At 38.9% G+C, this 13,882-nt stretch overlaps 1 protein-coding gene across 6 annotated transcripts in view; it reads right to left on the bottom strand.

The window, feature by feature from the left end:
- The window catches only part of ULK4 (unc-51 like kinase 4), a 521,183-nt gene that overhangs the window by 357,401 nt on the left and 149,900 nt on the right, over window positions 1-13,882 (bottom strand). For all 6 annotated transcript variants that reach the window (XR_013830122.1, XR_013830123.1, XM_079933605.1 and 3 more), the window contains 4 exons: window positions 13,427-13,548; window positions 13,222-13,278; window positions 2,207-2,258; window positions 2,010-2,104 (listed from right to left, as the gene is read on the bottom strand). Coding sequence is in view for 4 of the 6 variants with exons in the window: in XM_079933605.1 (XP_079789731.1) it covers window positions 2,010-2,104; window positions 2,207-2,258; window positions 13,222-13,278; window positions 13,427-13,548 (326 nt within the window). In the remaining 2 variants the exon portion in view is untranslated. The remainder of the gene's footprint in view (window positions 1-2,009; window positions 2,105-2,206; window positions 2,259-13,221; window positions 13,279-13,426; window positions 13,549-13,882) is intronic.

Genomic DNA, 13,882 nt, shown 5'->3' with positions numbered 1-13,882 from the left:
TCAGTAAAACTAAGAAACCTCTAGTTAGATTGTTCAAGAGAAGAAAAAGAAGGAATAACAGTAAATAGCAAATATTTTTAAAGGATATATTATTAGATTACACAAACACTAAGAAAAATTGGCAAGAAAATACTATGAACTTCTTTATGCCAATAAATTTGAAAAACTACACAAGAAAACCAAAATCTTAGAAAGATGTGGACAAGCATGTCATAAAAGATTATTCCCAAAGGGCCAGTAAACAGCTGAAAAACCACTCAGCCTCATAAGTAGTCTTGACTATACAATTTAAAACTATGGTGAAACATCACTATACACCCATTCATTTAAAAGGCTGAAATAACAAGAATTGAGAAGAACGAGGACATGAGGTCCTGCAGTGCTGGTGTGAAAGTAAACTGGCACCCCCTCTCTGGAAAACACAATGTCACGTTCTAGACAAACTGAGTTTGCATATTTCCTATAACCACTAATTCCGTTCCTATGTATGTACCCCAGAAATAATGCATGCTTATGTGGAGCAAAATACATAAACAAGAATATCTATAGCAGTATTGTTTGTAAATGCCAAATACTAGACATAGCCTAATGTCTATCAAGGATAAATAAGTAAACTGTGATATTTCATATACTCAGGCTTCCACAATGGGACACTATACACTTATGAAGAATAAAAGCACAAAGATACTTAACAACATGGATGTTACAAACACTGAGCAAAAAAAACAAGTCACAAAGGAATACATACCGTATAGAAACAAACAGCAAAAGCAGGCAAAACCAGCCTATATTGTTTAAGAATGCAGGCACAGGCCCACAAAGGAACGCACAGACATGATTACTATGAAAGTCAGGACAGTGGTCCCCTCTCCAGGGAGGAAAGGATTTGTGATTGAGGGGACTTCGGGGCTCAGAATGGTAACATTCTGTTTTGTTTTTCTTTTTTAACTGGGTGGTGATTTCTTGAGCACTTGCTTTACAACTAGTCATCAAACTACACACGTTAATACACTTTTCTGTATTTTATATTTTATAATAAAACATATTGAAAAGAAAACAACCATAAAGAGCTGGTAGACATTTCCTACCCTCAAAAAATAATTATCCCCTCTCTCTTGAGAATGTATCATTAAAGTCCTAAGCTGCCATGTAAGAAGTCGGGCCACCCTAAAGTCTCCCTGCTGGAGACACCCACAGAGATGGAGAGGGATGCCTGCAGAGTCCCAGCTGGAGGCAGACATGTGAGGGAGTGACCTTCAGATGATTCCAGCCCCAAGCACCACTGACTGGAACCTCCTGAAAGACCCTGACTGAGAACTGCCTTGCTGACCTAAGTCAACCCCTAGAACCAGGAGAGAGAATACGAAAATGATTGCTGTGGTCCTCGTCTTACCTGGCTCCTTTTCTTGAGGGCTTTCTGCTGATGAGAACGTAGTCACAAAACTTTCCTCCCTCCTCTAAAGTCATCACTCAGCTCACCTAAGGATCACCCTAAGGAATAGGTTCTCAAATGGGGGCAATTTCGCTGCCCAGAAGACATCTGGCAATGTGTAGAGACCCTTTTGGTTGCTGCAGCCGAGGGGGGCTGGACTGGGTGCTACCCTCATCCAGAAGCCAGGGATGCTGCTAAACATCTACAATGCCCAGGACATGCCCCAAAGCAAGGAACTGTCCATCGCCAAATGCCCATAGTCCAAGGTTGAGAAACTCTGTTCTAAGAGTCTTCGCTGTTGGTTACAACCAATAATCAGGCAAGGAGTAAGAAGGAGCACACTGGGGGTAAGGTGTGGACCAGAAGGGAAAGAGAATAATGAGCAAAGAACCACCAAAAACAAGTCAACAAGGAAGGAAGGGATTTCTTATGTTCATCCTGTCAAGGGGCAACTTTTCTCAATGGTTATTTCATGTGAGGAACATATATGAACCAAGCACATGTAAACTAGTCTCTTTATATACGGAATTACCAAGTAAACAAAGAAGTGTCTTTCTCCAAAGTTGCCAGAACTGACCGTAGAGCAATAGTCCTTCAATAAAACAGGATACTGTATCACTGCTTCAAAAGTCGACAGGGTGATCTTGATAAATTCTTCTGATGCCATCAGTCCTAGAAATACAGTTAATTATTATAGATGTTTATTTATATGTCCAAAATCATAATGTCAGAATACCTCAAGTACAGATGTAAAATGTCCCATGGTCTACTCACCTACAGCTCCATCTATGTTAGTTTCTCCTGAGTCTACTGATTTAATATGACTCTGTAAAAAATAAAAACGTTAATAAATAGAGATTTTAAAATAGCTCTGATGTAAGAATCATGCACAGAAAAAACTGAATATATGATCCTATAGATGTTCACCATGATGAACTCCAGGCAGTAGGAATCAAGTGATTTTTAGCTTCGCATTATATTTTTCTACAGTTTCTAAATTTCATGGGATAAGTAGGCATTAATTTCTTTATCCAGAAGCAGAAAGATAATATTTTTAGAAAGTCTCTTGATGGAGTTAATGCACAAAAGTCATTAGAAATTTTTTTTAAAACTTGGATAATTCTACACTACACATGAATGGTAACTGCAAATAAATAATATTTATAAGGCAGTCCTTAAAAAAACAGTAACATTTTGCCCAAAACTCTATCTATCATTCTTAACGAAATAACTCATGGAAGGCATTAAGTACTATATACATATTATGAACACTATAATCATAGCTATGAAACATGATCATATGAATAGTATATATACACTATAATCATTTTTAAATATACAAATCACTACCAGTGAGACGAAATGTTAAAATAAAATCAATAGCAATATAAGCACAGAGAGGTCAACCTGGTAAAGTGAGGATAATCCAGTTGACACCTAAACCATTTCCAACGTGCCACACTTACTCACGCAGTACATTGGGACATTAGTGAGGATGGCACTGAATCAGGAGCAACAGTCATCTCAAAGGGAGGTCAAGCTTTAGCTACCCTGAGCATCAGTACTGCATCAAGATGCAGCAGTTAAAGGCCTGTCTTCAAAATTCACCACTGTTCTGAGACCCTCCTACATACTTTGAACCCCGACCCCAACTCCCTTAACTGTGCCCCACACACCATGTCCATGCCTCCCTGTGGGATGACCCCCAACAATGTTTCAGAGGCAGGCCTGAGCAGCTCAGCTGTGAACAACCTGGGGTGAACCTCCCAGACCCCAAGTGAGTGCTCCGAACAGAAGGGGCGCTCTGTGAACGTGATGCGAATGAAACCATCACTGCCCCAGCTAATAACAGGCAGAGCACCTGTGCTGGTGCTGCACGGAGACACTGCAGCTTAGTGCCTGCCCCTAGCTCACAAAATAATACATATATCATATTTTAGATATGATAACAAATAGCAAATAAAATATAAGATAGCCTTGGAATAAAAAATAATTATGTCAGCAATTAGCCTGGAGCGGAAAATATCAATAGATCTTATTATAATCCAATGATTTTCTTAAAATTTTTGGTACATATACAAGACTATAGAGTGTCCTTGTCCCCATGGTAAACCACAGCCACCCCCCTACTTCTGCAGGAGACCCTCCAACACTAGTAGCATGTGGAATCTTAGTTCCCAGACCAGGGATCGAACCTGCAGCGCCTGTATTGGAAGCGCAGAGTCTTAATCACTGGACTGTCAAGAACATGAGATTTTTTCCCCAATCTTTAATGTGAGAACTAGGTGGAGCTTCTGGAGGGAAAACCCACAAAGTGTCCCCTACCTCAGACTGAGCCCCCAGGAGTTTTCAACTCTCAAGCTAGTTCATGCTGACTCTCCAATAATTCATCACAATCACTAAAGTGTTCCTACCAGTTTATTATGAAACACACAATCAGAAAATATATCAGTTTGTTTCCTTTAAAAAATGAGCTAGAGATAGCCTCATCCACCAGAGGGCAGACAGCAGAAACAAGAAGAACTACAATCCTGCAGCCTGTGGAACGAAAACCACATTCACAGAAAGACAGACAGGATGAAAAGGACCAGATGAAGGAACGAGATAAAACTCCAGAAAAACAACTAAATGAAGTGGAGATAGGCAACCTTCCAGAAAAAGAAGTCAGAATAAAGATAGTAAAGATGATCCCGGACCTCAGAAAAAGAATGGAGGCAAAGATCGACAAGATGCAAGAAATGTTTAACAAAGACCTAAAAGAATTAAAGAACAAACAAACAGAGATGAACAATACAATAACTGAAATGAAAACTACACTAGAAGGAATCAGTAGCAGAATAACTGAGGCAGAAGAATGGATAAGTGACCTGGAAGACAGAATGGTGGAATTCACTACTGTGGAACAGAATAAAGAAAAAAGAATGAAAAGAAATGAAGACAGCCTAAGAGACCTCTGGGACAACATTAAACGCAACAACATTCGCATCATAGGGGTCCCAGAAGGAGAAGAGAAAGAGAAAGGGCCCGAGGAAATACTTGAAGAGATTATAGTCGAAAACTTCCCCAACATGGGAAAGGAAATAGCCACCCAAGTCCAGGGAGCGCACAAAGTCCCATACAGGATAAACCCAAGGAGAAACACGCCAAGACACATAGTAATCAAACTGGCAAAAATTAAAGACAAAGAAAAATTATTGAAAGCAGCAAGGGAAAAATGACAAATAACATACAAGGGAACTCCCATAAGGTTAACAGCTGATTCCTCAGCAGAAACTCTACAAGCCAGAAGGGAGTGGCATGATATACTTAAAGTGATGAAAGGGAAGAAACTACAACCAAGATAACTCCACCCAGCAAGGATCTTATTCAGATTTGATGGAGAAATCAAAAGCTTTACAGACAAGCAAAAGCTAAGAGAATTAAGAAACACCAAACCAGCTCTACAACAAGCGCTAAAGGAACTTCTCTAAGTGGGAAACACAAGAGAAGAAAAGGACCTACGAAAACAAACCCCAGGGCTTCTCTGGTGGCTTAGTGGTTGAGAGTCCGCCTGCCGATGCAGGGGACACGGGTTCGTGACCCGGTCTGGGAAGATCCCACATGCCATGGAGCAGCTAGGCCCGTGAGCCATGGCCGCTGAGCCTGCGCGTCCAGAACCTGTGCTCCGCAACGGGAGAGGCCACAACAGTGAGAGGCTCGCGTACCACAAAACAAAAACAAACCCCAAACAATTAAGAAAATGGTCATAGGAACATACATATCAATAATTACCTTAAACGTCAATGGATTACATGTTCCAACCAAAAGACACAGACTCATTGAATGGATAAAAAAATCAAGACCCATATATATGCTGGCTAAAAGAAACCTTCTTCAGACCTACATACAGACTGAGAGTGAGGGGATGGAAAAAGATATCCATGCAAATGGAAATCAAAAGGAAGCTGGAGTAGCAATACTCATGTCAGATAAAATAGACTTTAAAATAAAATAAAGAATGTTACAAGACACAAGGAAGGACACTACATAATGATCAAGGGATCAATCCAAGAAGAAGATATAACAATTATAAATATATATGTACCAAACATAGGAGCACCTCAATACATAAGGCAACTGATAACAGCTATAAAAGACGAAATCGAGAGTAATCTCCAAAATATATAAACAGCTCATGCAGCTCAATATTAAAGAAACAAACAACCCAATCCAAAAATGTGCAGAAGACCTACATAGACATTTCTCCAAAGAAGACATACAGATGGCCAAGAAGCACATGAAAAGCTGCTCAACATCACTAATGATTAGAGAAATGCAGATCAACACTACAATGAGGTATCACCTCACACCAGTGAGAATGGGCATCATCAGAAAATCTACAAACAACAAATGCTGGAGAGGGTGTGGAGAAAAGAGAACCCTCTTGTACTGCTGGTTGGAATGTAAATTGATACAGCCACTATGGAGAACAGTATGGAGGTTCCTTAAAAAACTAAAAATAGAATTATCATGTGATCCAGCAATCCCACTACTGGGCATATACCCAGAAAAAACCATAATTCAAAAAGACACACGCACCCCAATGTTCACTGCAGCACTATTTACAATAGCCAGGTCATGGAAGCAACCTAAATGCCCATCGACAGACGAATGGATAAAGAAGATGTGGTACATATATACAATGGGATATTACTCAGCCACAAAAAGGAACGAAATTGGGTTATTTGTTGAGACGTCGATGGATCTAGAGACTATCATACAGAGTGAAGTAAGTCAGAAAGAGAAAAACAAATATCGTATATTAACGCATGTATGTGGAACCTAGAAAAATAGTACAGATGAACCGGTTTGCAGGGCAGAAATTGAGACACAGATGTAGAGAACAAACGTATGGACACCAAGGGGGGAAAGCAGTGGGGGGTGGGGTGGTGGGGTGATGAATTGGAAGATTAGGATTGATATGTATACACTGATGTGTATAAAATGGATGACTAACAAGAAACTGCTGTATAAAAAAATAAAATAAAATTCAAAAAACAAGACTATATATAACATACACAAAAGAAGATATATAGATAGATTTTATGTTATAAAGAATAAAGACTCTTAAACCTACCATTCGCGTTAAGAACTAAGATATTCCCAATTCTTTGCATGAGCTTCCCACATCCCACCTGCCTGTCATTCCTCCAGACATAACCACTGCCATGAATTTATCATTTCCTCAGCATTTCTTAATAGTTTTACCACATATACATATGTCTCTAAATACTATTTTTGTTTCAGTATTTTTAAACTTTACTGAAATGATATCAAACTGTATACAGTTCATACAGATGGGACAGTATGTAGCCATTAAAATGTGAAAAAAGGGCTTCCCTGGTGGCGCGGTGGTTGAGAGTCCACCTGCCAATGCAGGGGACACAGGTTCATGCCCCGGTCCGGGAAGATCCCACATGCCGCAGAGCAGCTGGGCCCGTGAGCCATGACCGCTGAGCCTGTGCGTCCGGAGCCTGTGCTCCGCAACGGGAGAGGCCACAACAGTGAGACGCCCACGTACCGCAAAAAAAAAAAAAAAAAAAAAAAAGTGAAAAAAAAATTTAAGATATGGGAAAATAGTTATGATACAATGTTAAATGGAAAAAAGAATACAAATCTATATATACTCAACATAGTTTCAACCACATGTATTGGTATAAGTCATATACATATCTTATATATACATACGTAGATTTCTACACACAAATGCATATACATGAAAACACTAAGTAAACAACAATATGTTAACAATGGTTGTTAACGACTGATAGTTATAGGTGATATTTTTCTTCCAATATCACTATAATTTTCTACATTTTCTTTAATAAGCATATATCTTATAAATGCTTGAATTCTCTTTTTCAGTCTATAACTAAAACAAAAAAGACTAACAACGAAATAACAATAAATAATAAAAAGAGGCACTGTAAGCTTTTCGTAATAATTTGGCTGAAATAATTTCATAAAATTTCAACATGGGCACATAACTTTGGCTGAATAAATATGGATTTGATGTTGAAAAGAGTTCATAAAAAGATGTCTTCTGACTTCAATAAATCTACTTAAATGTCAATAGCTTACTTAAGTAAAGAAAGAAGAGGGAGAACAGTGTTTATAGTATGATCTTTCTATATAATTTTTTAAAGAATATATAGATAATATACAAACACAGATGTGAACAAAAATTTTCGAGGAAGAAATCACAGGAACCACTCGCAGAGGCTCCCTTTGGGGAGGACTACTGGCCCAGGAGGTACGCTTTCACTATTCATTTTCTGCTTTTCTGCACTGTTGGAATTTTCTAGCTATGCACATGCATTCATTTTTTTTCTGTTTTAACAGCGACAAGGGTTTTCTAGATGGTGAAACTATAGGGTTCTTTCAATTTATTTTCTTCCTTATACTTCCCCAGTTTAATTTAAAAAAAATCCCTACTGAATGTTTCATTGATTTACCAATTTAAATCTCTTTGGATCTATTCCTTCTTTTTCATTCTCAGTGTAATAGGAATTAATCAGGTGAGAGTGAGGACAGGGCAGGAGGCATTGCAGATTCAAGGAGAGGAGGGAACGTATGAAGAGTCATCTAGGTGAGCGTGAAGGTGTATAAATTAGGAAAAGGAACTAGATGTCCCAGTCTGCAGAGAGGGCTTGTTTGAGATGAGCAGTCATGAATTTAAAGTGAGACCAGCTATTTTCGTCGTGTTTTCCTCTAGCCATACTTAGTCACTCAAAGCAGCGGTGGGGTAGGTAGAGAATTAAACTGAACGAGGACTTGGGTTTGCCAGAGGAGGACAACGGAGGAAGAGACAGGAGAGGGATTACGGGTGTGTGTGGCAGGGATAGGGGTTGAACCAGAGACTCTAAGGGGAGTAAAGAGAAAAGTCACTGGGCCCAGGGAGGGCAGGATGGTGAGTGCAAAGTGGCCAATTTAAGTCTCAGAGGAATTAAAAGGCTGTTGGAGATGGGGAGCAGGGCTAGAGAGCTGAAAATTAGGTGTGGGAGCCAGAGAGCAGTGACGCTGAATATAAGGCCATGGGTGGAGGGAACTGAGGGAGGGAAAGACAAGCTCATGGGGAGAGAGGTGGTTGAGGAGCTGAGAGGCTGAGATGTTGGAAGGATCCTCCCTAGGGATACCCGATTCTCTAAGAATGACAGTGAGCCCAGTGCTAAAAGACTCTGAGCGAGAAGCAATGACCCAGAAAAATCTGTAGATGACCACAGTACGTGGGGCATCTTCTAAGGGTGTGAGCTTCAAAGCTGGGAGTTTAGCAGGGGAACAAATAGGATGGGCACTTACTGTGGGGCAAAAAAATGGCCCTATCTAGAGAGAAAAAGGGAAAGCTGTGTCTCCAGGGCAGACCAGTGCCCTGCATTACTATCCAGTACTTCAGAGAAGCTGAGAATAAGCTCTCAAAGCAAGGTGGGTATATCAATTCGGGGTCTGTATTAAAAAAAAAAAAAAAAAAGAAAGAAAGAAAAGAAAAGAAAAAAGGAAAAAAAGGAAAAAACCTTACAACAAGAACATTCGTGTGGCAATGAGTAAGTATATAGTCAGCAGAAACGAACACAGCATTGTAAAGCAATTATACTCCAATAAAGATGTTTAAAAAAAAAATTATATTTTAAAAAAATACAAGAGTACACTCTCTCTGCTTTATCTGCTACAAGTGAAGTCACAATCTATCAACAAAACAACATTCACTTAAAATAAAAATCTGCAGGGAATTCCCTGGCAGTCCAGTGGTTAGGACTCAGAGCTTCCACTGCAGGGGGCACGGGTTCAATCCCTGGTCAGTGAACTAAGATCCCGCAAGCTGCACAGTGCAGCCAAAACAATAAAATTAAATAAATAAATAAATAAATACCTGCAGAGGGCAGGAGTATGTCTTTTAATAATCATCCCAATGCCCAGGATGAGTGAAGATTTATCAACGACAGAGACTGTAATTATATTCTTATGTGAAAAATCACAATACTTTTATCATTTCTTTCATTTGAAAATTTGAATTTTGATGTCTTTTTGTAGCGAACTATAACCACCACACAACCACTGTACTTTTATAAACTGATGAGGCCCAGAACTTAAGAACAAAGTCCTCTTCCTCAGCTCAAGAATCAAGAGCACTTTCAGAAGGACACAAGAAACACAGTGAACATAAGGATAATACACATCATGAGTTCTCAAACAGATTTCCTTCCTGTCATTACTTCCTGTTTCTCAGCCCAATTCAACGGAGGCTGGAAAGAACTATGGTGAAATTAACCGCAGAACTTCCTCATAGCACCTCCCTAGATGCTTCCCTGCTAAAAGTATCCCTAGGTACTTTTTTTTTTTTTAACTGAAGAGGGAGGCAGATACAATGGCACATTGCTTCTGCCAATAAGAAGTGAAAATAGAAATTATCAGCTATGTAGTTCTCTTTGGCCTGGACCCTTTGAAAGCTTAATAATGGTTTAAAAGTGCCCTGTTAAATTGCTTCCAAACACTTGCCTCTTTAAAACATAAGGAGACCAAAACTTCATTTTACTTGGGGAAGAAGAAGTGTTTACAAAAAGTTAATTCCTCTACTCATGCCTCCATCTAAGAAGTACCCTGAATTTTTCTACCAAAAAGATAAAAGATGTCTATAGGTTAACAGGCAAACCATGCCTGGTGCCAGTAGGAAAACGGAAGCCAATGGGAAACACAATTCCAATGCCCCCTCCGGCCTGTGCCGTCAGGAGCCTTCTAATGAGGGGAGATCATACCACCTGAGGCAGGCCAGCAGTTCCTGGAGAGCTCCTTCAGCAGAAGTCAAGTATACAGCTACTAAAGGTGGACCAAACTTGGATACCTCAAATTAAGGTGTATTTTTTAAATATAAATGGACAACAGGCCTGCCATAATACAGTAGCTACTCAACCAGACATATTTTGAGAAACACTAAAACTAACATTTACCTCCAGATAGAACAACAGGGCTTTCACAACACAGTGCTAAGTGTATACACATGAATGGTCTGGTCCCTCAGGCCACCAGGACGGGAGAAGCACTGTGCTCTGGCCACTTCCACAAAGCCATTCTGCACACTGGCCTACAAACATTTATAATTGTGCAACCTTCCCACCACCACCCCCCCCAGAAAAAACAAACCCAAAACCTCTCAAACAACTTCAGGAAAGCCTTGCCTATGCAAAACGTAAAGTAATTCTTTTAAAGCAGAAAACTCAAGAGGCTTTACTGTGCAAATGAACACCATGAACTTCTAAGGGGCTGTAGGCTGCTGGGGAGTTGCCTATGCCTCCGGCACCAGAGGGGCACTGTGACTTCAACAGTATTTGTGGCATCTTCTGAGTAGACTGTGAATCAACTCACAGAAGCAACATCTAACTCTCAACGGTTCATCATAACATACACTAGAGCTGGGTGGGCAACTAAATCCAGGTCCTTGATTTTAGCCAATACTATTCTGCCTGGACTAGTGTCTCATCAGTGCCATCAACACCGAGTAAGGAAAGATGAACACACAGCTAAGGCCAAATAACAGATGAGGTAAGAAAAACAACAAAAGATTTCCAGGACTGGCCATGACTCAAACCAGGAAAATGGTCCAAAGAGAGCCAAAAGACCTTTTTCATTATGTGTATGAACTCGCAGTACTTGAGCGACATTATCAGGGAAAAGACTGCTGAAGAATTTTCAGTATCACAATTACCTTTGAACTAGGCAAGTTATTTTCTATGCCCTGAAAGTGCTTTTGTTAAGAAAACCCATACAGAGCCCTACAGAACACCCCCAACCTTCAAAGGGTACACCCACCCCTGGGAGAAGAAGATGAGGAGGCCCTTTCTCAGTGGAAGCCAATGAGTTACATGGAGCAGATGAGGTCTCCCTAAAGTCCACAAAGACTTTTATATTGGAGGACTTTTATATTGGTAGTTCCTTGAAAACCTAAACTGTACTCAGTTAATGTAGGCCCAGAAAAGTACTACACATGAGAAAAAATAAGAGAATGAACACAATTGTATCTGTCCCAAACGATCACTGTGCCAAAATATTCCAAGGTGGGCTACAAGGGCAAAATTACTCTTTTCAGGCATCAATATGTTAGTGCAGTGGAGTTACAAATATAGAATTATAGTTCTGTTAAAAATGATGCCCACATTGTCCTTTAAAACGATTAAAAAGCAAATTAAAGGAGGTGGCAGACAAAATTCTAATAATTTTCAAATTCATGAATGTACTAGGAAAATTATGTGCTTTGTAGAATTCAGGACTCAAGGATGATAACACTTTGAAAATGAGTACAAAAGGACCCGTACTGCGCTGACTAAACACACTGCTTACAAAAATCAGTGACCTCTCTTCTCAACATTCATACTTCAAAACATCATACTTCACCGTATGATGACTCTTCTAGAAAACTATATTCTCTCTTGTGGGTGGCAATCTGTTTTTTTTATTCCAAACAAGCAATAAAATTGAGATGTTTACTTCATTTTAACTAGATACCTATATGACATGGCATTTTGAAAATCTCCGTTCACTGTTTATTATTAATATCAAAGTAAGACCGAAGATGCTATGTGACCCTTTGTACAGCTCCCCATTTTATCAATAGTACATACTGTAACTATTCCAGGCAAGGGAAAAAGATAACATAATTCACGAGCCACAACTTGAACAAAGAGGCTATTTTTTGTGAGCAAAATTCAAGGTGAAAGATAATATGATGATTTGTTTTTCATTGTTACTCATCTCTTCAAAATTAAAGGCAAGGTTAAATTGAGCTCAAAAAAAAAAAAATTGAGCTCAAGTTAGAGAAACACCATCACAAAAAGAGATACTGCACAAAACTCAACAACGCTAGCCAAAGTAAATGATGATACTATATTCCCAGAATTCCATTTTTTATATATGTATAAATCTGTTCTCTTTCAGATTCTTTTCCATTATAGGTTATTATAAGATACTGAATACAGTTCCCTGTGCTATACAGTAGGCCGTTTCTGGTTATCTATTTTCTAAATATTAGTGTGTATATGTTAATCCCAAACTCCTGATTTATCCCTCCCCCACCTTCCCCTTTGGTAACTATAAATTTGTTTTCTATGTCTGTGATTCTGTTTCTGTTTTGTAAATAAGTTCATTTGTATCATTTTTTTTAGATTCCACATATATGCAATATCATATGATATTTGTCTGTCTGACTGACTTTGCTTAATATGATAATCTCTCTAGGTCCATCCCTGTTGCTGCAAATGGCATTATTTCATTCTTTTTTATGGCTGAGTAACACTCCATTGTATATATGTATCACATCTTCTTTATCCATTCTTCTGTCCACAGACATTTAGGTTATTTCTATGTCCTGGTTGTTGTAAACAGTGGTGCTACAAATGTAGGGGTGCACATATCAAAGTGTATCAAAGTGTACACTTTAAATATAAATATATTAAAATTTTTAATTTATTATCTTAAATTTTTTCATGATGTTTAATATCAAAATCTATGAAAATGTTTTCTATGGACTTATTTACGCTACTTGGGTCTGTCTCTGAACAAAGTGCATTATCAGGAGAGAATGTATTTTTCCTCCAAATGTCAAATTTTCTTACAGTCAACAGATAAAAATACAAAAAGGTCACTTCCCTAGAGACAAATAAATACCACTAAGACTTTAAAATTACCTCATTCTGACACCAAATCCCACAAACAGTAGACAGCCACATTTTTATTAGGAACGTGAAGAATTCAGCATTACTCACAAGAATAGTTCCGTAACTGAAAAGGAACTCTTCTGTTACAACTTGAGGTCGAAATACCTGTGTGATGAAAGTTTCCACAGATTAAATCCCGAAAGCCATGTACAAAAGAAAAATGAAAATGTTTTGTTTGAGTTGATGTTTCTCAGCTCCAGTTTACAAAGAAGGGAGTCACATTTATATACATTTTTTCCAAACAGGATGATACCTGAGACGTTACGAGGTGAAGCACTATAGGCATGAGGGGGAGACACATCTTCAGCTGCTTCGCTTGAACTGTGGATGGGTGTTTACGACCGGAAACGTTAGCCAAGGCGTTCAGGATGTCACCTGCGAAGCACACCCCAGAGCACACGTGAGGTTAGAGACCACAGATACGTAGGGACCACTGGTTGTGGGTTGAACACTAATGGGATTGCTGAGTGAGGCAATTAATCTCCAAATAAAAGAAGTGGGTAGGAGCTGCATTGTTTTATTCACAACTCTTGACATTACTACGGAAAGTTGTGGCCTCTGGGGTCAGGATGGATATAAAATTGATAGCTCACCTAGAAATTTAAAATAGAAATGATTTTTTTCTTCTTTTTTTTTTTTGTACTTTCCGAATTTCAACCATGAGCACTCATTACTTTTGTAAACAGAAGAAAGTTATTAAAAAATTACA

Source organism: Stenella coeruleoalba, assembly GCF_951394435.1.
Source record: "Stenella coeruleoalba genome assembly, chromosome: 10".
Classification (NCBI taxonomy): domain Eukaryota; kingdom Metazoa; phylum Chordata; class Mammalia; order Artiodactyla; family Delphinidae; genus Stenella; species Stenella coeruleoalba.
The sequence above is the reverse complement of the archived record's forward strand: the minus strand, read 5'-3'. Positions and strand labels throughout refer to the sequence as shown.